At 44.7% G+C, this 25,563-nt stretch overlaps 3 protein-coding genes and 1 long non-coding RNA gene across 4 annotated transcripts; 2 read left to right on the top strand and 2 right to left on the bottom strand.

Moving 5' to 3' along the window:
• Positions 1-1,056: 1,056 nt before the first annotated feature.
• On the top strand, positions 1,057-14,650 carry pkn3 (protein kinase N3). The gene is made up of 22 exons (XM_076029404.1): positions 1,057-1,314; positions 2,721-2,991; positions 3,568-3,734; positions 4,250-4,373; positions 5,075-5,226; positions 5,727-5,958; positions 6,170-6,331; positions 6,893-7,002; positions 8,008-8,151; positions 8,274-8,349; positions 8,488-8,635; positions 8,849-8,939; positions 9,214-9,260; positions 10,779-10,845; positions 10,984-11,075; positions 11,486-11,662; positions 11,852-11,914; positions 12,070-12,146; positions 12,260-12,402; positions 12,919-13,026; positions 13,601-13,681; positions 13,851-14,650. The coding sequence occupies exons 1-22, from the start codon at positions 1,294-1,296 to the stop codon at positions 14,055-14,057; spliced, it is 2,760 nt and encodes a 919-aa protein (XP_075885519.1). The 5' UTR covers positions 1,057-1,293; the 3' UTR covers positions 14,058-14,650.
• zdhhc12b (zDHHC palmitoyltransferase 12b) lies at positions 14,473-19,615 on the bottom strand. The gene is made up of 5 exons (XM_076029405.1): positions 19,061-19,615; positions 18,700-18,839; positions 17,991-18,083; positions 16,325-16,491; positions 14,473-16,243 (listed from the first exon to the last, which is right to left on the bottom strand). The coding sequence occupies exons 1-5, from the start codon at positions 19,155-19,157 to the stop codon at positions 15,928-15,930; spliced, it is 813 nt and encodes a 270-aa protein (XP_075885520.1). The 5' UTR covers positions 19,158-19,615; the 3' UTR covers positions 14,473-15,927.
• Positions 19,616-19,841: 226 nt separating this feature from the next.
• cenpa (histone H3-like centromeric protein A) lies at positions 19,842-23,948 on the bottom strand. The gene is made up of 5 exons (XM_076029406.1): positions 23,806-23,948; positions 22,369-22,555; positions 21,382-21,500; positions 21,066-21,140; positions 19,842-20,286 (listed from the first exon to the last, which is right to left on the bottom strand). Exons 2-5 carry the CDS (start codon positions 22,487-22,489, stop codon positions 20,158-20,160), a joined length of 444 nt encoding a protein of 147 aa, XP_075885521.1. The 5' UTR covers positions 22,490-22,555; positions 23,806-23,948; the 3' UTR covers positions 19,842-20,157.
• LOC142890414 (uncharacterized) lies at positions 20,473-21,583 on the top strand. The gene is made up of 2 exons (XR_012927073.1): positions 20,473-20,602; positions 21,033-21,583. It is a non-coding gene; the product is annotated as an uncharacterized LOC142890414 (long non-coding RNA).
• Positions 23,949-25,563: the final 1,615 nt, after the last annotated feature.

Below are 25,563 nucleotides of genomic sequence, written 5' to 3'. Positions count from 1 at the left end.
TTAATCATTATTATTATTATTATTATTATTATTATTATTCATAATAATAATAATAATAATAATAATAATAATAATTGTTGTTATTAATAAAAAATAATAAGTATTATTATTATTATTATTATTAATCATAATAATAATAATAATAATATTTAATTAATTAATCATTAATAATAATTATTATTATTATTATTGTTGTTGTTGTTATTATTATTATTATTATTATTATTATTATTATTATTATTATTATTATTATTATTATTATTATTATTATTTATTTTATTATTTGGTTTTTTTTAATTGCTCCTGATGTCGTGGACGTGTTTTTAATAACTAATCCGATTTATGCATTTTCTTATTTCATTACTTTATAAAAACATTTAATCCATTACAACTCAATCCCACACTGTTTCTGACAACACGGCACAAGTTTGAACAGTCTTTGAAAGATAAGATTTTATTTTACTGACTGCAAATGGTCTTTCACTTCACCATGAAGCGACGCCTCAACGGTTTGTTTGAACGCTATGCTTTGACACTCGCGGTCTGTAGGATATTTTTGAATATTGCCGTTATTGTGCCAAGGAAAAAAACATATGAAAGATAATTTTTTTCAATTATTTTTTTCTTGGTGCGGAGAGAGGAGCGCTAGTTTATGTTCCAATTCGGTTGCCGTAGTTGAGTCAAAGCAGTTTGACGGTGAGATTCACGTGTCCGCAGTTCAGTCATGAAAAAATCAGCCAAGAACGGCTGTCACAACCCGAAGTACCTGGCTGAAGTGAGTCGCGAATATGACGTCATTGCTGCAACTGCCTGGAGAAACCTTAGAATAAGAGAAGAAAAGGCAATCCAGTCATTTGAAAACCCATTTGCATTGATTTTCATGCGAACTGCATACATTTCACCGAGGTCACCCGGCCGTCAACGCATCACCTGGATACCTGGGCAGGTGCAGGTGGAAGTCGAAGCTGATTGGTTGGTTCCTGTCGCTCCACCAACCGGTTCGGTCGCGCCCAGACTTGACGTAAGTCGACGTCACGAAGGGCCCGCCAGTCAAACTGCTTTCACACTCCATCCAAACTGTTGATCCCAAGAACATCCACCGATGAGGAGCCGCGGGAGGAAGAGCGGGACCAGGCGGTGAAGGAAACAAACGCTACTGTCGGTGTTTGAAGTGCCAAACGAAAAGCGAGAACTTTTTTACTGACGGCGGGGTTTGTGTGTCAGTTAGTGGTTAGTTAGTGGTTAGTTCGTGACCTGGACCCCCGGCGCGCGGACCGTCAACTGACAGCAGCCATGTCCGGGTTTCCGCTCCAGGTAAAGTCGCAACTTGTTTCAGAAGGGACCTGGGACACACACACACACACACACGCACGCACACACGCACACACATACACACACAGAGGAGGCGCCTCGCTTTTCCTGCTGGTCCTGCTCGGTCAAATTCCTACCGAGTCACTGAGCGTCCACCTGGAGATTCAAGTCATTCATATTTATATTCATATATTTCTCAGATCCAAAGCAAAGCCCCTGTTTAAACTGGCGCGCTGACACCGCGTGACAGACTTTCTGTCTTTTTTTTTTTTTTTTTTTTTAAATCCATAACATAACGGATCGGTAAGAAAAGCGAGTTTAATAACTGCAGTTCCACAACACAGAAATACACAGTCACAGGTGACGTCTGTCGGTACCTTTCTCATCAAGATGCTGTTCTAAAGGTGGTCTTAATAAGGTGTGTGTGTGTGTGTGTGTGTGTGTGTGTGTGTGTGTGTGTGTGTGTGTATTCTGAGGACAGATCAGCTGCCTGTTGAGGTTAATACTAAAATGTAATTATTTCGTTTATTTAAAACAATATTCAGGTTCAAAGTTAGAAAGACACATTTATGGAGATCATTTTTAATCAAATTAAGATCCAATGCTGAGGATCACAGAATGAATATATGTAAAATAATAGGTGTGAAACTAGAATTCAGTCAACATGTTGTTAAAAAAGAAGAGAATCTTGAGTCTCTATGAACTTTCTGGATAACTTTCATCTCAAAATAATTAATAATAATTATTCCCGAATGAAAATGAGTATGAGATGTGAAAAGCAGTGCTGGACCGTCTGTATTGTAATCAATATTCCATTTTGTTGAGAGATTGTTTGTAAAAGTTGTGTCAAAATGTGTATTGTTGCTTAGCAAGACCTCTACTAGCTGATGTTTTTGGACATTGCACTCTTAGAGTGACAAGGTGGGATGCAGATGACGTCATTAATGAATGGTTTTCATACATGACACTCAGCACAGAGCCAGTATGCCATAGGGGGCGCCATTGAGCCATTTAGTTTCTTTTATCCTTTGAGTCTGTTGGGAAATACAAACAGGGGTGCCAAGTAACCAAGTACAAATACTTTGTTACTGTACTACAGTATGTTTTTCAGGTATCAGTACTAAGAGTATTTCTTTTGCTGACAACTGTGTACTTTGACTGTTGTGCTTGTTGCTTGAAGTGGAGCTGTTTGGACTACGCTGCTGTGTGGTTCAGTGTAAAACTGGATGATGTTTCAGAGGGAAAGCAGCCTTGGTCGTTGTTATTGTTGGTGTGAACATTGAGTGGTGGCCAACGGCTCACAACTGAAGACTCTGTGATTCTGCTGCAGCTGAAAAAGACTCGAGCAGAGCTGTTCAAACGATCCGGACGTTCACGTTCAACACCTCTGACCTTTGTCTCACCTGCAGGATTTGGAGGAAGGCAACATCCTGGACCCTGTGTTCCAGCAGCGTCTGGAGGACGCCCGCGTTCTCCTGCGGCAGGAGATCCAGAAGGAGCTGAAGATCAAGGAGGCGGCGGAGAGGATGAGACGGGCCATCACCAACCGCAAGAGTGCGGCCGACGTGGACGGCCAGCTGAAGGCGTCGCGCCGCAAGCTGGAGAGGCTCCACAGCGAGCTGCAGGAGGTCAACGCCTGGGCCATGGCACCAGAGAAGGAGAGCGCCGCCGCCGCCGCAGGTTGTCATCACTACTGGAATATTGGCAACACAACACAAAGATCAGTCCCACAGAGAGCAGCGCCTTGGCTTTGGTTTTTCTCATTTTTTGTTATGTTGTTGTGTTTATTGCACAAGATTTGAATCACCAAAAATCTTTTCAATAAAACGTTGACAACGACGTCGATTTAACTTCGACACGCAACGTAAACCTTTTTTGAAAAAACAAAGAATGAAAATGTGTAAATTACGTTTACAAGATATTGAATATTTTCATTGCTAAACTTTGTTTTCCAAGGTTTGATTGAAAGTGGATCTCAACTTGAGGCCTCCATCATGTTGATAAAAGTTATTATGAAAAACTGTTTAGTTCTGCTGGAGCGAGCGTGGACGTCTCAGAGAACAAAGAACTGGAACTTTTCCATCTGTCACTCAAACATCTTTGTGAAAACTCTACTGGTTTGTAACGCAGACCAGTAGAGTTTGCCGGGATGCTGGTCCAGCTGCTGGTCCAGCTGCTGGTCAAGCTGCTGGTCGCTGATGACTCTGTCTCAGCGTGTGTGATGCTGAGGCCACCATGTGACTTGTGTTTGTGCAGCTTCAACGGAGGAAGAGCAGCACTTTGCAGAGTCGCGTCAGTGGGACGAGGTGACGTCACCGGCTGCCGGTCGCCTCAGAACCCTGAAGAAGCAGCTCACCATGGAAACCAAGGTCAAACAGGGCGCTGATAATATGATCAAGACCTACACCAGCGGCTCAGTCAAGGTACACAACAGCACCGCACAGCAGGCTTGTTCAAGCCGATGTCAACGCGTCTTTGTCTTTATCAGACGCTAAATGACAGAGGACGTCAGTCACTGTGAGCCCCGCCTACATTAAAACGCCTCGTCAGTCATAATGCCACCAGTATGGCTGCACCACTCCAGCATCCATAGAGAACCACACTCACACATGACACCACTTTAGCAGAGGCCAGTTGAGCAACGCTTCAGTTAAAATCATTCACACGTCAGAGCAGCAGACTGAGATGGTGGATGTTGTCAACACTGACGAATGAAAGGCAAGTTTAAGACTTTAAACAACGACTCCATCAGCCAAGAACTTCCTCTTTTGAAACGTTCCCCTGATCATTTCCTGACTTTTCTTTGTCTGTATTTTTCAGATTGCAGCAGAAGTGATGTTGTCATGTTGTCATGTTGCGATGTTGTCATGTTGTCATGTTGCGATGTTGTCATGTTGTCATGTTGTCATGTTGTCATGTTGTCATGTTTGTCTTCCAGGACAGGAAGATGCTTTCTGCTGCCCAGCAGATGTTGCAGGACAGTCGAACCAAGATCGAGCTGCTGCGTATGCAGATGGTGAAGATCAGTCAAGTCAAAGGTGGAGAGTTGGATGGAGCTCACGGTACATCTCCCCAACTCCAGTGTAGACAACTACACCAGCTACTCATCAATACAAACTAGAGGATCCAAGAATCCAGATTGCTGTTATTATTATAACGTTTGTAGATGATTCCATTTGGATGGAATCATCTACTGGAACATCCCCAGTGCAGGAGACTCATTATGGGATGGCTTTGACAGCTGTTGCCTTCAGTGTCTGATTGAGAGTGCAACATGCAGCCATCATCACAGCACTTGAATGATTCAACAGTGCTGTAAAATGTGAACATTTCTAAAACGGCTTTGAATTCTCATCACTCTTAGTTGTGTTGTGTTGTGTTGTGTTGAACCACGAGAGTCAACAAAGCATCATGGTTCAGATTTTAGAAAACATCTGGAATTCTCTCATTAACACTTAATGCTCCCAGACTGCTTCAGCACATCTGGGCTGCTTTTCATGCACTCAGTGATGGCAGAGCATCAACATCATTATTTCATCAAAGTGCATATACTGGAGTTTGACGAGTCAGTTTATACATATTTATACTATACTACTGCAGTAGTTTGGCATCCACTGGGTTCAGCAGAGGACTGACTGGCAGTTCCTTCATTGACAGTCAACTCTAAACCTGAGCTTCAATATTCAACCTTGGAGAAATCACTGAGTGTCAGTGGTCCAACGAGTTCAGGAACAGTTTTAACCTGAGCCTCTCCTTCTCCCAGGTCACCTGATGGAGCTGATTGGCTCTCTGGAACTGCGTGTGGCTGAACTCCTTCATCACATGAAGATCGAATCAGCGGTGGTCCAAGGAGCCAAAAACGTGGTGAAATATCTGAGTGGGCAGAAGATCCAGGACCGACGCATGCTGGCCGAGGTGGCTGAGCGTGCACGTGCATTCACACTGGCTGACACTGTTGCACCAGGAAGTAGTCCACCATTGTTCCCTCTTGGGAATGTTTGATTGATTTGACAGGAAGAATCAAATTCCACCTTTCTTGAAGCAGATAGAAGAGATGTTGAGGTGGAGCCGTCTTTGACCAGGAGCCACCTGCTCCTCAGCAGCAGCTGCAGCAGCAGCAGATAAACTCACTCATTAAACAGTCACACTAGAATAGTAATGAAGGTGGAAGTAGTGAAGAGTGGAGCAGACACAGTGCAGAGGTGATGAGCTGACCAGCAGAGGGGTTCTGCTGGAGGCAGGCAGTGTGGTGCAGTAGAAGGTTCAGTGAAGGCACCTGGACAGCTTTCACTGAGCCAGCGTGCTGTAGTTTCCTCAAATCAACAAAGTACATCTCTTCTATTGTATTCCAAGCTGCCAGTGTGCTTGTTGCTGTGAAGAGTGGAGTCAGTGCTGCTGCTGATGTTCTCCTGCAGGCTCAAACTCGGATGCAGGAGTCGTCCCAGAAGGTGGATCTGCTGCGTGCCTCCCTGGAGAGACGCCTCAGTGAACTTCCTGCTGACCATCCCAGGCACGCAGCCGTCCAGGAGGAGTTGTCCTCGCTGGCTTCACCTTCCCGCTCCAGTCCGAGGAAGCCGCCCAGCCACTCCTCCTCCTCCTCCTCCACCACCACCTTGTCCTCCTTCTTTAAACCAGCCAGTCTAACAGGTTGTTGCCACATACTGGAACTTTACTGCACTTCTCCTGTAACCACCTCAAATAGAATAGAAAATAATAGAGCACCTTTATTAATCCCACCTTGGGCAAAGTTGCTCCTGACAGCAACAGGAAGTGTTGCAAAGAGAAGGAGAAGTGATGAGGGTGGTTTCAACCTCTGGCTGATTGCACTGGACTGACTGATGTTGGCTTCTTCATGCAGGTCGTCTGGAGGTGTGTTTGAAGGGCTGCCAGGACCTGCTGGAAGGTCCTGACTTGCCTTCGTCCCTCAGACCTGCTCATTATGGCAAGTATGTGAAGGTGAGGACCGGAGTGTCGGGACGCACTGCCAGCAGCAGGGCAGCCAAGGCTGAAGACCTCTCCTGTAAGTTCACACCCATGGACCTGGCTGGCTGGCTGGCTGGCTGTCTGTCTGTCTGCCTGTCTGTGTCTGTCTATCTGCCTGCCTGCCTGCCTGCCTGCCTGCCTGTCTGCCTGCCTGCCTGCCTGTCTGTCTGTCTGTCTGTCTGTCTGTCTGTCTGTCATCGATCTAACTGTCTGTCTGATGTCTGTGGAATCCAGATGATGCTCTTTTCAAACTGTCTGTGGTTTTCTGGGGTTTGGAAGGTTTTGAATCCTATGTTATGTGGCTTAAACGTGAGTAACAAAATACTGAAGTGTATTTTTTAATTGTATCTGTGGACGACTGAGTTCCGTATCATGACAAGAAAGACAGAAAGATATTTTAGCTTTTGCCAGATGGTCCATCGATTGAAGTTGTCGAGATCTTTGTTATCGTTGTTCCATTTTCCAGTTGGTCACAGTTTGCTGTGTGTGTGTGTGTGTGTGTGTGTGTGTGTGTGTGTGTGTGTGTGTGTGTGTGTGTGTGTGTGTGTGTGTGTGTGTGTGTGTGTGTGTGTGTGTGTGTGTCCGTGCTACATGCTAGCGGAGGTTAGCGTGGTGCTGAAGGTGGACAGCAGGATTGTGGGCCGCACTCACTGGAGACATGTGAGCAACGAGGCCTGGGACCAGAACTTCACCGTCCAGCTGGAACGGGTGAGTCGCACTGTCTCACAATAAACATTCAGAAAATTGTTGTTTCAATTCCGTCAGGGAAATTCATATTTTCAACAGAAAGTGATTTAGAATTTTAAAATGATGAGCGCTCCTTCAGGAATGTCAAGGAACACTTTTTTTTTATTTATTCATGTGTGCGTCACTGTGTCACTTTTCACTTTCCTTATTTTCTTTTCTACTGTCAAGGTCATGCTAATGCTAAATTGCTAAAATCCTAGATGGAATAGAATGCAATAGAACCGAGTGCCTTTCGTTATTTATTCCCCACTGGGGGAATTTACTGTTGTGTCAGCTGCTGTTGTGAGCCTCAGAGCTCCTGCTAGCATGTGATTGGCTGAGGGAATAGGGCTACGTGTGTGTTTAGCCTCCCTAGCGTGTGCCAGTAGTGATTCAGATGCAGCGCTGCTGCATCCAAGCAGGCAGTTTTCCACTGATAGCCGCTCATCATCAGAGATGAAGAGGTCTTCTCAGAGCGCTGCAGTCCACTAGTCTGGCCTGGATTATCTGTTAACCTCATCCATCTCAATAATCCCACTGTTAATCCTCATCTGAGTTAACCCACACACACACACACACACACACACACACACACACACACACACACACACACACACATTCACTAGCTCTGTTCTGTCTGTCAAACAGGGACCTTTAGGCCTTCTAAGAACAAAATAATTGACACGTCAGTTCATTTAACACAGTGTTTACGTATATGTATATAAATATAAATATATATTTATATAAATATATTATATATTATATACACACAGTCCAGGCATTGAGCAGAAGCTTTCATATACAAAAGCACCTGCAGTTTGACAGCGTCATCACATGACCTCATCATTAATATGCTTAGTTTATATACTTGGCCTTGAGCTATACTGCTTCAGAATAAAAGCTCCTTCTCTTATAATCCACAGTTTGAGTGTTATTGCTGACTGGCCCTGATGGGATGTGTTTAACCTGGTGTTTGCTGCCTGCCAGTCCAGGGAGCTGGAGATGGGAGTGTACTGGAGGGACTGGCGAGCTCTGTGTGGCCTCAAGTTCCTGCGGCTGGAGGACTTCCTGGATAACCGCCGTCACGGCATGTGTCTGCAGCTGGAGCCGCAGGGGGTCCTGTTCATTGAGGTCAGCACCATCACACTGGACAGCAAGGAATCTCCTCACTGCATTCCCTGACCATAATCCTCCCCTCCAGTGGCTACCTGCACTTCTGCATCAGCTCCCATCATCAACTCTTTGTTATTTAGGTGAAATTCATCAATCCAGTCATTGAGCGGCGTCATAAACTCCAAAGGCAGAGAAGAATTTTCCCCAAAGAAAAAGGTACAAGGTTCATGAGCACCACATAGAAACAAATGTATTCATTCAGGAGCCGTATTTCATTTCCAAATGTGTATTTTACATTTTTGGAGAGTATCAGTGAGGAGTTGCTTTTGAATGGTCGCTCCTTTCTCCTGACAGGGAAGAACTTCCTTCGTGCTGCTCAGATGAACATGAACTTTGCCACTTGGGGACGTTTGATGATGAGCATCCTGCCTCCCTGCAGCTCCCTGGAGCCCCTGAGCCCTCCACTAGGGGGCTGGAACCAAGGCTCCAGCCCAGCGTCTGGGTGAGCGTCAGTCAGGGCCTCTGGCACCCCCTGGATCAAAAGAATTGTGCAAAATAGGAGCTTTAAACTTGTTTCAATAATTCTTCATTTTCAGTTCCCAATGATTAGAAATTAGAAATAAAGTATATATGAAAGCTGGCCAGAGTAGAGTGAAGACACCTGCTCAGTCAGTCAGTGATGGTTTCAGTAGAAGTCAGCATCTGTGTTTTTCAGACATCCTCCTGTGGTCGGACTGAACGTCTGTGAGGATCCTCCTGCGAGTTCTCCTCACTCCACAGGAAAGAAAAGCAAAGAGTCGGTGCCGGTGAGCCAGACTGGATTCCACCTCCGTTAACATTCACAGCATCACACCAGAGAAATCATACAGTCAACGTAGAGTGAACACTGTGTTGGCTAAAAAAGAGCTTCTCCATTTGAAAGTCCAGCAGCCACCACTAGTGGCAACAGAGAGTAAAAATGTTGAGGTTCTATTTTGGTGAGACTCAATCAGGTTGTTTGTTTGAACGACTGCTTGACTGACACTGCATCCTTCTCCCTCTGTGTCTTCATAATCAAACCTGTCTTCTGATGACACTCAGACCACGACAGTCAAGCAGCCACCTTCTGGTCGTCCTCCACCAACCCAGTAAGTCGTCTTCAATAGAAAGGCTCCATTTCCTGCAGCTCATCCTGAACGCCACTCTTCTGTTCCTTCAATGTCTAAAAGTTACAGTTATTTTCTTATGCTGGCAAAGTGACATGAAGGACACCAAAGATGTGCAGCGAGTGGTTCCCTGAACATGATTATGGCGTCATGTATCCATGATGTCAAGAGCTGATAGTCAGCTGAGGTTCCACAGCTGAAAGCAGAGTGTAGGTGTGAAGGTCAACATGAAGGTCAACACTCAGCCGGCATCATCACCCTTGTTGTTGTTCTGTTAGTTCCAAGTTGCCATCCAGTGTTTCCGCAGTGCTCCTGCAGTAGATACATTAGACAGCTGTGGAGCGTCAAAGTCCCATCATGGTTTTGTCCAAACTAAAAGGATGCTGAGCTGTTGAAGGACTCTAATGGAATCCTTCTCCATGATATTTCCAAGTTTTCCAATGGGAGATTGTAAAATAGGTGTGTTGAGGTTTCACATTTGAAAGCAAGACTTTTCTATATTTGATATACAACAACCAGTGTATGAAGACGTCTGTGGCTGGAGAAGCTCCACAACACAGGCAGTGGCATTCCAACACTGATGTAACACTGGTGTAACACTTGTGTAGCACTGGTGTAGTGCAGCAGTGGTTGAAACACTGCTGGGACTGTTCAGTGTTCTATATTGACCATCAAGGTTCTTCGACATTGACCAGCCACGTTCTTCTGTATTGAGCAGGAAGGTTCTTCTACATTGAGCAGCGAGGTTCTTCTATATTGACCATCAGGGTTCTTCTACATTGACCAGCAAGGTTCTTCTGTATTGAGCAGGAAGGTTCTTCTATATTGAGCAGCCAGGTTCTTCTGTATTGAGCAGGAAGGTTCTTCTACATTGACCAGCCAGGTTCTTCTGTATTGAGCAGCCAGGTTCTTGTATATTGAGCAGGAAGGTTCTTCTGTATTGACCAGCCAGGTTCTTCTGTATTGAACAGCCAGGTTCTTGTATATTGAGCAGGAAGGTTCTTCTGTATTGACCTGCCAGGTTCTTCTATATTGAACAGCCAGGTTCTTCTGTATTGAGCTGGAAGGTTCTTCTACATTGACCAGCCAGGTTCTTCTGTATTGACCAGCCAGGTTCTTATATATTGAGCAGGAAGGTTCTTCTACATTGACCAGCCAGGTTCTTGTATATTGAGCAGGAAGGTTCTTCTGTATTGAGCAGCCAGATTCTTCTATATTGAACAGCCAGGTTCTTCTGTATTGAGCAGGAAGGTTCTTCTACATTGACCAGCCAGATTATTCTATATTGAACAGCCAGGTTCTTCTGTATTGAGCAGGAAGGTTCTTATACATTGAGCAGCCAGGTTCTTCTGTATTGAGCAGGAAGGTTGTTCTGTATTGAACAGCCAGGTTCTTCTGTATTGAACAGCCAGGTTCTTCTACATTGACCAGCCAGGTTCTTCTACATTGAGCAGCCAGGTTCTTCTACATTGACTTGGTTTTCTCTTCTGTCCTCATCAGAAACGGGGGGCTGCAACTAGAGGACTTCGAGTGCCTTTCTGTGCTGGGTCGAGGTCACTTTGGAAAGGTACATCAAGGCTCGTTCTGGTGCTTCTTCTTCACCGTCACAGCCTGACGCGTCGCTCCACATCTTCCTGGATTTCTTTCTTTCCTGCTCCATGGAGCTGCGTTTTCACACAGTTGTTTCCTTCACTCTTCTGTCAAGGTGCTGCTTGCAGAACATAAGAAGTCTGGAAAACTCTATGCAATCAAAGCCCTGAAGAAAGCAGACATTGTAAGCCGTGATGAAGTGGACAGGTGGGTGATCTCTCGGAAAACAGTTGGAAGTGCAATTAGCCTCACGGACTGTGAGGAACATTAGTGAAGAGAATGAAGTCTATGATGCTCTTCAGAGCCATGAAGACCACTGCGACTCAGAGGGGAAATGTGAGACCAGTAAACCACCAGGTTCATTTTAACTGAGGATATTAGAAGTCACTGGAGGGTCTTTTAGTAATACACAGTTGTGTGTCTTTGCTTTGATGTGTGTTTATTGGCCCACTGCTCAGTCAGTCAGTGTGGTGGTGGTGGTGAGACTGGAGCTCTGGCCACGCCTGGGTTAGAGTAAAGAGAAGCTGCTGGTGCCCCCCAGGCGTCTCCTCTTCAGAAGAGGAAGGTTGAGGCAGGATGGATTGACTGGCAGTGGTTGTGTGTGTGCTTGTGTTCAGCCTGGTGTGTGAGAAGAGGATCTTTGAGGTCATCAACGCCTCACGTCATCCTTTCCTGGTCCACCTGCACGGCTGCTTCCAGACCAGCCACCACGTCTGCTTCGTCATGGCCTACTCACCTGGAGGAGACCTCATGACGCACATCCACAACAACATCTTCAGCCACAAACAGACCCAGTGAGCAGCACTGACACGCACTTCTCTTCATGCACTGCAATAACAATACTTTTCAAAAATAAAAAGTATTGTTATTGTTATTATTATTATTATTATTATTATTATGAAGGAGTACTCTTCCAAGCGTTCAGACTTTTCACCAAACCCAGTCAGTATCTCCATGGTCTCTTCTCACTGTCTTGGTTCCAGGTTCTACTCCTCGTGTGTGCTGCTCGGCCTGGAGTTCCTCCATCAGAACAACATTGTTTACAGGTGAGAAGCCACTGTGGCTGCAATCAACACTGTGTTTTTCTCTTTGTCGTCAGCTTCATATGGTGTGTGTGTGTGTGTGTGTGTGTGTGTGTGTGTGTGTGTGTGTGTGTGTGTGTGTGTGTGTGTGTGTGTGTGTGTGTGTGTGTGTGTCCCAGGGATTTGAAACTGGACAACCTGCTGATGGATGCAGATGGTTTTGTCAGGATAGCAGACTTTGGGCTGTGCAAAGAAGGTCAGAACCTCTTGAAACTAAGAAAGAACGGAGGGAGAAGTTAACCCTCGGTCCAATGCGGTGGCAGTACTGCAGTGTCAGTGGTGGTGCTGAAGTGTCTGTGCTGTCTGTAGGTATGGGCCACGGTGATCGCACCTCAACCTTCTGTGGCACTCCAGAGTTTCTGGCCCCAGAGGTTCTGACGGAGGAGAACTACAGCCGCAGCGTGGACTGGTGGGGCCTCGGGGTTCTCATCTACGAGATGCTGGTGGGAGAGGTCAGAACACGTAGAGAACAGCTGACCCACTGCTGACCCACTGCTGGGACCACAGTGGCTGCTACACATTGACACAGACAAACTGCATCAAGAAAATCTGTCTGTCTGTCCACCTGTCCACCTGTCTGCCTATCTGTCTGTCTGTCTGCCTGCCTGCCTGCCCGTCTGTCTGTCTGCCTGCCTGCCTGTCTGGCTGTCTGCCTGCCTGTCTGGCTGTCTGCCTGTCTGCCTGTCTGTCCACTTGTCTGTCTGCCTGCCTGTCTGTCTGTCTGTCTGCCTGCCCGCCTGTCTGCCTGCCTGCCTGCTTGCCTGCCTGCCTGTCTTGCTGTGTGTTGCAAGCCTCAGTGTCTTGAGTGTCTTTGTGCGACTGATGCAAACTGCTGTGCGTTGCTTGCTTCCTGTGCGCTGGTGACAGTGCAGGGAATCTACACAGACAGAGGGAGACGGTGAGATTGTTGGTTGCTGCTTTGTTCAGAAGTTGCTGATGACCTTTGTGTTGTTCTTCTTCTCTGCCAGTCTCCTTTTCCAGGTGACAGTGAAGAGGAAGTGTTTGACAGCATTGTGAACGATGAAGTTTGCTTCCCTCGCTGTCTTACTCCACAGTCTGTCTCCCTCATCCAGCAGGTGGGACATCCACCTCTCTTATTAGCATAATATTAATCTAATATATAATATAAAAATTAGCATTTTTCACTTTGACGACACATCCGTCATCCATCATTGGTTCATTTGTGATTCCAGTGTTGAGTTGGAGGTGACGAGTGTTGTTTCCTACACTTGACGCCTGACATGCGAAGAAGAAGCAGAAAAGCTTCTTGTTTTACTGTCTTGTTCACAATGAGTGAAACACACAAACTGTGTGTCTTCAAAACAGCTGTGATATCTAACTAATATAAATATATACTGTATATATGCATATGATCAGGTTGAAGAATGCCTTATTAGCAGATGAATCTCCATATGTGTATTTCACCAAGTTGACTTCAATATTATTACATCCACGTTGGGGGGGCAACATTTGTTCAGTGTCGGGTGCCACTCAGTGATAATAAGTGGTGGAAGATGTTGCGTACTGTGATTGGCTGGCGCTGTGATTGGCTGATGCTGTTATTGGCTGGCGCTGTGATTGGCTGATGCTGTTATTGGCTGGCGCTGTGATTGGCTGACGCTGTGACTTGTCTTCACCGTGATGCTGCAGCTGCTGGAGAAGAACCCGGAGGTGAGGCTCGGAGCAGGACGGGAAGACGCCTCGCAAATCAAAGCACAGCCCTTCTTTCAGGTCACCGTCTCTCTCTACATTTCCTTTTCACCCCAAGCTAAAGGTCAAAGGTCAGATGACCTCTGACCCCCTGCAGTCTGGATCTGCTCCAGGTTCCTTCCCACTACAGGGGAGTTTTTCCTGCCCTCTGAGAGTTGTATTGACAGTTGAGTGGATGTTGTGTTGGCAGGGGATGGACTGGGAGGCTCTGCTGGCCAAGAAGATCAAACCTCCCTTCCTGCCAGTCATCGCAGCTCCACAGGACGTCAGCAACTTTGACCAGGAGTTCACTGGGCTGCAGCCCGTCCTCAGCCTGCCTGCTGGTGGCGCCGTCCTCGGCGCCCAGCAGCAAGAGGTCTTTGCCAACTTTGACTTCTCATGGCAGGGTTTGAGTTGAAGGTGGACCACATGCTCCTCTAACGTCCTGGTGACTGCAACACACTCCACCTCCATCAGAGACGCATTGTGGTTTTTGTCTCCACGATTTCAGATCATTCAGTCTTTCTATTATTATTATTATTATTATTATTATTATTATTATTATCATTATTATTATTGTTCAGTGAAATATTGATGTGTAAAAAAATTGACCTCACTTCTGGTTTTTCTTTGACCAGAAGGTTCAGCTGCTCAATCTCCAGCCACTACACTGCATCAATGCACTGTCCAGTCAGAATCCCCAACTAGAAGACATTCATCACACTGTCATTATACTTTAAATGAAGACATGAAATGTGAATATGAAATGTTAAGTGTACATGATGGAGAATATGAATTCATTAATAGGTCTCATATTAACTCTGATGACTCTCTGAAAGAAACCGATTTTATTTGTGTAAGCACTCATTTCAATGAAAAAAACAACAACAAAACACTGAATGACATTATTGCATACAATGCAGAACACAACATTAACTGCTTTCCGTTCACAAAAAAACAATAAAATGTATTTGGGCCAATTAAAAGTATTGGATACCTCATTAACCATGACAGTTGTAGACTAACTTTGTCGTTATTGCTGTCGTTGAAAGTTCCTGTTGTGCAAGAAAAGCCAAACACTGTAGAGCTCAGCGTTCACTGGACGCCACTGGTCCACAGCAGTTCATCAGATAACAGTCGGACATTAACTACCAAATGCATTTTCATTTCTAAATCTATACAGTATAAAATAGATGAAATGTTGTCCATTCCAGTTGAACGTACACTGTGTACACTGTGTACACTGTGTCCACTGCGGTTCCACAAGAAAACGTCACTGGACAGAAAAATATTCACTTCTCAGTTGACAAAATTTCTAATTGGTCATTGTTTACCTCAAACCCGGTTTCTTTCTTGCTGTTAAAACAAGCAACCTTGTTACGCTTCCACAGAATGACTCACAAAGTTGTATAAAAGAGGATCATTTCACACTGAAACTGTATGTACACTGGAAACTGTCTTCAGGATCTGACTGTAGCGAGAAAGGAAGAAACCTGCTAACCATAGCAGAGGATTGTCCATGCATGTGCTTACAAAGGTTTATGGTGGCGTGACACCTGGTCTGTCTTAGGCCACGTTTGGGTGCCCAACCTGCTGCAGAAGACCATCGTCAGTTAGACTAAACTATGTAAACAACTGTTGGATACGTCTGCAGTGCTGGTAAGATGCAACCAAAGACCTTCATTCTGTGGGACAGCAGTATTATGGGACTGTTTAAAGGGTAGGGTTAGGATTTTAAAGGAGAAACAGCGATATCTAGTGGTTACATTTCAGACTGCAGCGTATTTCACTCTCCCGCCCCCTCCTGAGCTTGCCAGTGAACTACGGTGGCCTGCACACCCAAACCTGGATACTTGCTCCACCTTCTCCTTCTTCTTCTTGGTATTCAGCCTAAATACCAAACACTATGCTGTCAGGCAGCTTCATTGTCCACACCAGGCTTCCTTAGAAATATGCTGGTGCAAGATGGCAGCTAACTGGGAGCACTGACACCCTTACTGATCTATGGAGGTTCTCATATACAGTATATATGAGAACCGATCTAAGGGAAGGAAAACCACATTACTGTTATCATACTGCCAGTACACACTTGTATTAATATATTCATGGGCAGTATGTTAAGCTTTTACCAATATAAAATCATTAATCAAGACAGATATTCCACTCTGGACCTCTATAGTCAGGGGGAGGACAGCAAACCGGAATGGTCATGAGAATAACATTACACAATACAAGCAAGTATTACCAGTACAAGCTAGTCCAGCAGCCGCAGCAGCAGTGGTGTGGTCCTACACCTGGTCCCTGACCTCCCTGAAGTACACCTGCTCCCACACCACCGTGCCCCACACGCAGAAGAAGCTCCACAGGTTGTGGAAGGTCCCCCGGTCGAAGGGGTTCTCGTCGGCCCCGCAGTGTTTGAGGTAGGAGATGCGGTGGCGGGACATGAACTCCCAGGTGGTGGTGTTGAGGGACACCAGGTAGATGTGTGAGGCCAGCAGGAGCAGCACCACCAGCGAGAGCAGAGCCATGAGCGTGGCCACGGTCAGCAGCGTGCCGTTGGAGTGCAGCCACAGCGGCCAGGCGGGGGCGTCGTGGAAGCCCGTCCTGGGTGGAGAAGAGCAGAGGGAAGGCTCAGGGCTTAGTGTAGCACCACTGGTAGGGTCCAGCAGAGGGCGCACTACTCACCAGGAGATGTGCAGCCCCCACAGCAGCACCAACAGCTGCACGGTGAGGTAGAGCACAAACCAGCGGTGGTTCCGCTCGCCCACACAATTCTCGATCCAGGGGCAGTGGTGGTCGTAGCGCCGCACGCAGTGCTGACACGTCTGGCAATGCTTGGATCTCATTGGCTGCTGCTCGGGGGGAAGATGGATGGCAAGGTATTCAGAGGGCAGCATCACTTCAATATATATACACATATTTGCTTTAAAGGTCCAGTATGTCGTATTTGGAGATTTTGAGAAGAAACGGCGACATCAAGTGGTTAGATATTAGATTGCAGCGTCTATTACTCTTCCTCCCCCTCCCGAGTTTGCATATATATATATGTATATATACATATGTGTATATATCTATATATACACATATGTATATGTATATATATATATATATATATATATATACATGAATGTATTTATGGGCAGTATGTTGAGCTTTGGGCGACATGGTAGCTCAGTGGTTGGCGCTGGGGCCTTCCTGTGTGGAGTTTGCATGTTCTCCCTGTGTCTGCTGGCTTCTCTCCGGGTTCTTTGGCTTCCTCCCACGCTCCAGAAACAGACATGTGAGGTCAATTGAACACTAAATTGTCCGTAGGTGTGCATGTGAGTGTGAGTGTGCATGGTTGTTTGTCTCCATGTGGCCCTGCGATGAACTGGCGACTTGTCCAGGGTGTCACCCTGCCTTTGCCCTATGACAGCTGGGAGAGGCTCCAGCAGACCCCCAGGACCCTGAGCTCGGGAAGATGGATGAATGGATGGATGGATAGATGGATGGATGGATGGATGTTGAGCTTTTACCAATAGGAAAAACATAAATTAGGCCAAATTTGACACTCTGGACCTTTAATGAATGCCAAGAGTTTGTCAAGTGAGAAATGAGGGTTTGTGCTGGATGAAGTGAGAAGTAATTCCAGCCCCTGTTGTGAAGAGTGAGTCAGTAACCTAAAGAGTGAGTCAGTAACCTAAACTCTCCAGTGGTTACATTACTGTGGTAACCTGAACTGGTCAGGAGCCGCTTGGTTTTCTTCAGCAAACCATCTCCTCCATTCATTGGTGTGTAGGGTGGAGCTCAGTGCCTCGCTGATGTGGAGTCTCACTCTCTCCTCTCCAGTTCACTTTATTGAACTTTCAAGGCCCAACTTTCTGAATTCCTTTTTACAACAATATATATTTTTTTTATAGTCCAGGTGTGTGACGCTAATTAGCCTCTAAACTCCGTTGCCTGTAGGTGGCGCAGCAGTGTGGCTCAGCAGTGACCCACTGTTATTCTAAACCACTGACACACCCAAGAGCTACCGATGCTGTTGCCGCTGCCCTCCAGTGTCACATTACAGCAGCACTGATACAGTACAGAGAGGTGACGACAAACACTGTGTGTGTATACAAAGTTACCGTCCTTGTCAATTACACCAAAACCTACACGTTCACAGTTGAAATAAAGACTCTCGTCCTTTGTTATCTATTCCCAGATGGAAAATTAAAAAGATGAGAAATCTCCAAGAATGCAGAGCTTCCTGATGCTAAAGTATTGGAGGCCCAGTCACCAGAGTTCAGGTGAAGTCAGGCTCCAGCAGCAGTGAAGATCTTCTCCTGGCTGACAGTCACGTGATGTGGCTGCAGTGGCTCCTGCTCACCTGAAGGAGGCAGTGTCCGCAGCGTCGCTGGCGCAGAGATTTACTGGCGGGTGGGATCATGTCCTGCTGCTCCTCGCTCACTCCCAGTGTAAACTGATGCCAAACAAGACACAAGGAAGGTGGCTCAAACCCTGGTCTGTGGCCTGATGCTCATTCCATCACATCATACATGTCTCAATATTTTTAAATGAATGTAAGCTGAGCATGAGAAACATAAAACACCTCAAATTTCCACAAAAATACTGCGATGTGTCGTCTTTACTATGATACCTGCAACGGAAATATTAATAAAAAATAAAAAGGCTTTTCAAGCCACCATCATTTGCAGATTTTTTTGAGTTGAACTTTAAAAATTGTTTGGATTTTTGCACCATAATGGTGAAATTAGTGAAAGTTGTGCTTCTCCTGTTGAAGATAGAGTCTCAGCACCTGGATATGAAACATCAAACTGGATCAGACCAACGCCTGGGTTTTGGTCCCACGTCTCTATGACCTTCATACAGGCCACTAGGGCCATTCTAGTCTGGCCAGTGGTTTTTGCCTGGTACTGCACACTATGCATCACCTAGAGGTTTTCAGTTAGGGCGTTTTTGCAATTAATATATATATATATATATATATATATAATTTATTTATTTATTTTTACCAGCCCTGACCTGCTTGCCACATTGAGAGGATGTTCAAAAATAAGTGGCGGGTCAAAAATCACCTGTAAATCACTGTCATTGGACAGGATGAAGCCTGGATCCATCAGAGACACAGCGAAGTAGAGCAACACGGACACCAGAACCAACAGGACGAAGAAGACTGGGCCCAGGAACTGACCCGTCTCCTCCTGCTTCCTCAACTCTGCAGAGAAAACACACACACACACACACACACACACACACACACACACACACACACACACACACACACACACACACAGCTTACTGCCATACTGGAATCCCACTGGGACACACCACACTTTATATACAAATATGTGTGTGTGTGTGTGTGTGTGTGTGTGTGTGTGTGGGTGTAAAGAGAGAGCGAGAGAGAGCGGAGAGGCTGGAGAAGTTGAGACTCACCGGTGTCGTGCAGGAAGAGGATCAGCGTGATGACCCATGTCAGAATGACGTGAGCGGTTCTGACCAGGAAGCCCGAGCCGAACACATTCTTGAACATGGTCCTTCAGAGCCGAGCAGCATCCATCAGAGCCTGCGATGGATGCTGCGTTCACGGACCTGCCACTGTGTCTTCTGTGTATAATCTGTGTGTTCACGGACCTGCCACTGGCAGACAGTGAACTAATGTCCGAGGTTCACCGATTGGCTGCAATAATAATAATAATAATAATAATAATAATAATAATAATAATAATAATAATAATGTAGCGCACCGCTGGGATCACAAACTAGGAGCGCAGTGATTATTTCCGCTCCAGATACATGAAGACACGGTTCGATAAAAACAACAACACAGTGTCGGTGTCGTCCGGTTCCGAGCTCTCCCCAGGAATCAGCGCTGTATCGATACACCGAGCCGAGTATCGACAATATTCAAATCAATTAGATCAAAAATGTGCATGTTATTAAAAGGCTCCGGTTGTACAGCCCCTTTTCAAATGCCAGGGCATTCTATTATGATCCCCACGCAGCTTCACAATGTGATTGGCCAGTGTTGGTCACCGGACCTGCTCAGGATACAGTGGCTCGGGAGGGACAGGAAGCTTGCTTACGTTGGATTCGTTTGCTTTTACTACGGGAGGTAGTAACTTACAAAGTTCTTGTGGAGGAAAAAAAAACTCATAATAATTTAAAAATACGGAAGCGCGTTGGTGCCACAAAGGAAAAAAGAACGAAGCCAGTATCACGTAATAATTATAAATATATTGTAAAGGATTTTAATTGAAATTTTATTTTGTTAAAAAAAAACGTAACCACGTGTGTTACGCTACAACAGTTTGAAAACAATATAATATTTACACAATAAACACAAAAAACACTACTATACTATTCCAGAAAAAAACAAGTTTACCAAGTTTGTTATCAAAGATTTTCTGAATATCGTATAAAAATATACAACCAATTCATATTTTAAAAATTGCAATATGAACTGCACATAAAACTGTAGGATCCAGGGCGACGGTGACGAGGGAGAACCATCAGCTGGTGGCGCTACTCAGTCAGAGGCAGTCCACCCCGCGGATCCTGCGGGCCAGCTGGATGTCGCGCGGGAAAATGGTGACCCGCTTGGCGTGGATGGCGCACAGGTTGGCGTCGGAGAACAAGAGCACGAGGAACGACTCGGTGGCCTGGAGGGGAAGAGAAACTCAAAGCTGTGAGTCGTCTCTGAAACACTGCCAACGCCGGCGCGGAGGACGCAACCGTCCAGTTTCCAGTTTTAAAGACTGCACTGTCTGATCAAATTACAACAAACATTAAACCACACATATTACATATAAAGTTTAGGACTACCCAATAAAAATGAACAACAGTTTGTCAAGACAGTTTGAGCACTGAATAATTGTTTCAGCCCCTTTTCTTTAGAATAACCTCAACTTTCAGCATCTGCTTGTAATTGAACTTCATTGTGTGTTTATTAACTAAAAATAGTTTTGTTTTGTTGTTGTTGTTTTTTAAAAGAAGAAGAAGAAGAGCAAAAATTGGATTTGTTTTTTTCAGCTTTGTAATGTTCAGGGAACTCAGAAATGTCATGAACAAGGAAACTGAAATGAAGGAACTGAACTTTTAACTATTTCACAAATGCACAAAACATGTGGAAGTCATTGACTTTCAACTGTTCTCCCTGTTTAATGATCAAATGTTGATTTTTAACAGGCTGAAACTAAACATGTGACGAGCGAAATCACTGATCACTGCGGCACCGGCAGGTCGTCACCACTAGTTTGCGCTGCTGAGCAGATCTTTTGTACCGGGTTCTGATAAAGTTTTGTGACTGGCCGAGACGTAGCAACAGAACGTCGTTTGCTGTTGTGTTGAAGCAAACGCTTTGCTAAAATATCCGCTGTTGTTGCATCCCTAGAATCACGACACAGAGACGCTTCAAGAGTGGCGCGTGAAGAGTTGGTACCTCCTGCAGTGCTTGCAGAGCAACCACCTGCCACCGGAGGGCAGTGATGGAGAAACCCTGGCACACCTCTCGAACCTGAACAGCAGAAAAAGACAGCAGGAGGTTTGGCAAAGGCTGCGTGGCTACACGCTACTTAGGAAACAAAACATGGTAAATGTATGTATGAACCTTGTATACATCATATATTAACCATAGTATTCCATTCATAGCTAATTCACAAATGTTACTCATAGATGTGTTGCAACCAGATCAGTTTTCTTATGTGACGTTAGTGGTCAGGTTGTTGTGTGGTCTCGTCTCAGGAGATGAGACCCACCAGGCGAGAGAAGGGCATCTTCCTGATCAGCAGGTCCGTGCTCTTCTGGAACCTGCGGATCTCCATCAAGGCCTTGGTCCCGGGTCGGAACCTTCTCTTCCTGGGAGATGTCGAGGGCCCTGACACACACACACACACACACAACACACACACACACACACACACACACACACACACACACACACACACACACACACACACACACACACACACACACACGGTTTCTGAGGTGGCAGCACATGAGGCCTTCAACAGAAGGTCTAGAGCTGCTGGTTTTGGTTTGCTCTTCTGTGGATTGCCATGTTTAGTTTTGAAAACCCAAACACACCACTTCCTGTGCCAGCACCAGTCAGTCAGTCAGTCAGTCAGTCAGGGACTAGAGAACCTTCACAATGTTGACATCTCTCATCACTTCTGTATTTAAACAGTGCTGTTCTGTTCTGCAGTCCAGTCTAAACCAAGCCTGGAGAATCATCGAAACAACATAGAGTAGCTGAGTAACAGGGAGAGGAAGCGCAGTTCATCACCTGACCCCAACTAAGATAAAAACAAGACCCAATATCGAACTGAAGTGTTACTGGTTGGCTGATTGTGTCTTTTACTGAGTGTAGTTCCATCAGTTGACTGGAAATGAGACAATTTCACTTGGTGAGATTTGGAACCAGTCGAGGCAAAAAGCAGCAGCAGCGGAAACAAAATGTTATTTGTGGAAACAACTTGCTTGTCTCTTTGTGATGTTGCATTTAAGGACATTCAGGAATCATGATGGAGCGTTTGCACAGTCATTGCCTGGTCGTCATTGCTGTCTGATGATTACCTACTGTACATGTGTTAGGAAAACTGCACTTGCTTATAATTACAGGCAGTCAGGAGGTATTTTTGCATTGACATTGAATGTTCTTATAATTTCCTTTATAGAGTTCTAATTGCTAGTGTGGTTTTTTGAAACCCTGATCCTCACAGCGGCTCAACATGAACGAAACTCACTGGAAGGGCCGCTTCGTCTCGGGGCCGATGGTGTCGCACCAGAGCCCCCTGGCGTTGGCATCGGAGGTCGCCGTACCGGGGTTCTGCCCTTCCGGCGACCGGCTGACGAGTCGTGACGCATCGCTTCACGGATCAGAACCAGTCGGAACAGAAATAAAAAAAACAAATGCAATCCCACAGCAGTTGCCTGCGAAGTTGAGAGCATGAAAACATTTCATTTATGATCATTATTGGTTTGTTTTAATCCTAATGGATCCTAATGAGAGTAACGTCATCAGATTGGGCTTTATTAATGTCTTGGATCCATAAGATGCTGTTCAAAGCAGCCAGAGCGCTGCTCTCACTTCTTTAGATCAACTCTGCATGCTCAAACATACATGGACATCATTTTATTTTATTTTGTGGTTGTTGTTTTTTTTTATCTTGTGTAATGATTTTTTTTCTTGACACTTTATATGTCTTTGTATAGTTATTGTTGACAGAATAATTTAATGGTCAATTTAGAAAGCACGCTTTTACTTTAAATAGCACAGATCCTTGGTATATCGCACCCCTTAAGAGTAAGAATCAGAATCAGAACCAGCTTTATTGACCCAGTTTGGACAGGCCAAGCACGGAATTTCACTCTGGGTTTTTCTCTATTCTACTGCTCAGGTTAAAAAACAAACTACAGAATAAGTAAAAAGTAAGGGTAAACAAGTAAACAATGTGCAAGCGGAAGTATAAATAAACTATAAACAGTGCAACTTGGAGTAAAATAAGGATCTATATACAAGTCTACATATGTATACCCTGTGACAGTAAAATTAAATAAAAAGAAAGTTAAGTGGAAATGTTCAGTGTAGTGCAACAATGTAATGTAATTACCAATGCTAAACAGTAGTGCAGTATGAGCAATGTAAAGAGGTGTAAAGAGGTGAAGTGGAAGTATGGTTAATGCACAGTCGCTGCTCTGAGTCTCTGTTAGTGCTGTGACTTCATCAGAGCAACAGCCTGGGGGAAAAACTGAGCCGCTGTCTGCTGGTTTTGGCGTACAGTGCTCTGGAACATCGACCAGAGGGGATATAATATATATATAAATATATATAATGTTATATATGCTATTAAAAAAAAAATCCATAATTCAATTCAATTCAACCAATTCAGAGGTGGATGACATGAAAGCGTTCTTAAAACAGCTGCTAAATACCAATAACAATGCCAGAAGAAACGGAGATTTACCGGAAATGACTGAAAGTATAATGTTGGTTCAGACACCAATGTTTAAATGGACCCCTTTGTTGGTTATTTGTTAAAGCATAGATATTAAAAAACAACATAAAGTTAGATTTCATCTTCACCCCATGGTCTTTCACAGTCGCTTTAACAATATGTGAGACCACTGCAGTCTGTTTTAAACAATATAATCTTTAGTAAATAACGAGATTGCAAACGCACCTGCACAGCAAACAATAGTTCCGAACTCAGCGTCCCATTAAACCAAAAAACCAAAACAAGATAACACAGTTTCGCCTTACACACGACCAAAACGCGAGTGAGATTTAAACAGAAACTCAAGAACGCGTGAACCAATGAGAATGAGGCCCTCGCCTCTTCCTCTGTAAACGGTCCAATTGGAAAACTGCGTGGCCGAGAAAGGTCAACGTCATACAACTGCGACGCAAAGAAACAGCGTAACAGTGTTTCCAGGGGGACTGATATCCGGTCGGACCTCCCTGCGACACTGAACCAAGCGTCCTCCTGTTTTAAACTTTAGTTTAAATGTGGAAGTATCCCACTGTAAGTAAGTAAATCCCACGGTAATTGAGGAGATTAAGACAAGAAAATTAAATTATTATATTAGTTTACTGTCTTTCGGAGGATTATTTTAATGTCTGTGTTGCGTGACATTTACTTTTGCGATGTTAAATCGGGAGCCATGTCGGCCATATTTAAAAAAAAATAGTCTGAAGTTAATTAGAAAGCTGCCAGAGCTTTCTTTCTACTTATTAGTCTTTTCAAATGAACTGAACGGTTCTCTGCATCTTTTAGACATTATTTTAATGTCTTTGGTAAATGAATGAACTATTGTGAACCGCAGTAAACCTCGAGTTCTCTTTCTCATCTGCCCGTAAAGAGTGAATGGGAAATTTATCATTAAAGTCCCAGTGATTGTCATGCGACATTACAACAATTCTGTGACATCCTTCATCTTCAACCAAATAAAGACCAAATCCATCCACCTTCTTTCCCCAGGTGCTCCTGAACTCAGGGTTATGGGCGGACCTACTATCTAGTCCTCATTTTAAAGTCATTTCTTTTTAGCCACCATGTGTCTTGTTCCAAGAAATGATGATGATGATGATTGTAGAAAATCCACATCCTCCATCTTCATCCATTCTCTTCTCTACATAAACTGCAGTAGTTTTCAAAGTGGGACGGAGAACATTGAAAGGATAGCATTTCTGTTATTTTCCAACTGTTAAAATAAACGGGGATTTTTGCAAAAATCCTAAAATTGCCCAACAGACACTGGAAAATAACTGTTCTGTCCTTGCATCTGTTTTCCAGGCTTGAAACAATATTCAGTCACTGCAAGTGACGACAAGCTGCCATCCAACAGTATCTAGGAGACACTCACACCAGGTATCACAGTCATTGGCGTTTCTTTCATTCGGTACGTCTGAACTGTTGATGGAATCGTAGTTAGAAGAAGAAAGATTCCTACAAAATAAAAGCAAAGACAGAGTTTGGTAGTGGATGATTGTGAGAATGATAAACACTTCCTTGTTATGACTGGATAAAGACTGGAAACACTCAAACAGTGACACAAGCACACCCACTGCCATGTTCTTCAGGTTTGCTCTTCACCCAGGTGCCAATAAACCACGTCATCAATCAACCCCCCCAACATTCTACTGAAAAACCAAAACACGTTTTCTGAGCTGTAAATGTGAAAATGACGTCTGTCTGCATTTGTAGTGCACCTCATGAATGCAGCTGCACCACTGCAGTGTGGAATTAAAGTCTTCTTGTGAATGTGAATATCAAATATCAGAGCAACTGAAAGAAGAAAAACACTCAGCTTCTCCCTGTAGGATGCTCTCCCTCTGTGTGTGTGTGTGTGTGTGTGTGTGTGTGTGTGTGTGTGTGTGTGTGTGTGTGTGTGTGTGTGTGTGTGTGTGTAAACTGCAACATCTCAGCTTGTCCTGGTGT

Source organism: Nelusetta ayraudi, unplaced genomic scaffold (assembly GCF_046127955.1).
Source record: "Nelusetta ayraudi isolate G7.1 ecotype Tasmania unplaced genomic scaffold, CSIRO-AGI_Nayr_v1 ptg000026l, whole genome shotgun sequence".
Lineage (NCBI taxonomy): Eukaryota > Metazoa > Chordata > Actinopteri > Tetraodontiformes > Monacanthidae > Nelusetta > Nelusetta ayraudi.
Note: the sequence above shows the minus strand (reverse complement) of the source record. Positions and strands in the feature narration are given on the sequence as shown.

What these genes read in the sequence shown, in the direction of transcription:
- pkn3 (XM_076029404.1), top strand. Translation starts at nt 1,294, where the DNA reads ATGTCCGGGTTTCCGCTCCAG. An exon ending in ACCGACGCATGCTGGCCGAG is followed by an intron (nt 5,227 to 5,726) that starts GTGGCTGAGCGT and finishes GTTCTCCTGCAG; the next exon opens with GCTCAAACTCGGATGCAGGA. An exon ending in TTCAGCCACAAACAGACCCA is followed by an intron (nt 11,663 to 11,851) that starts GTGAGCAGCACT and finishes TCTTGGTTCCAG; the next exon opens with GTTCTACTCCTCGTGTGTGC.
- zdhhc12b (XM_076029405.1), bottom strand. Translation starts at nt 19,157, where the DNA reads ATGTTCAAGAATGTGTTCGGCTCGGGCTTCCTGGTCAGAACCGCTCAC. An exon ending in CCTCTTCCTGCACGACACCG is followed by an intron (nt 18,840 to 19,060) that starts GTGAGTCTCAAC and finishes TTTTCTCTGCAG; the next exon opens with AGTTGAGGAAGCAGGAGGAG. An exon ending in CCAATGACAGTGATTTACAG is followed by an intron (nt 18,084 to 18,699) that starts GTGATTTTTGAC and finishes GTTTGGCATCAG; the next exon opens with TTTACACTGGGAGTGAGCGA.
- cenpa (XM_076029406.1), bottom strand. Translation starts at nt 22,489, where the DNA reads ATGCGTCACGACTCGTCAGCCGGTCGCCGGAAGGGCAGAACCCCGGTA. An exon ending in AGATGCCCTTCTCTCGCCTG is followed by an intron (nt 21,141 to 21,381) that starts GTGGGTCTCATC and finishes TCTGCTGTTCAG; the next exon opens with GTTCGAGAGGTGTGCCAGGG. An exon ending in CTCTGCAAGCACTGCAGGAG is followed by an intron (nt 20,287 to 21,065) that starts GTACCAACTCTT and finishes CTTCCCCTCCAG; the next exon opens with GCCACCGAGTCGTTCCTCGT.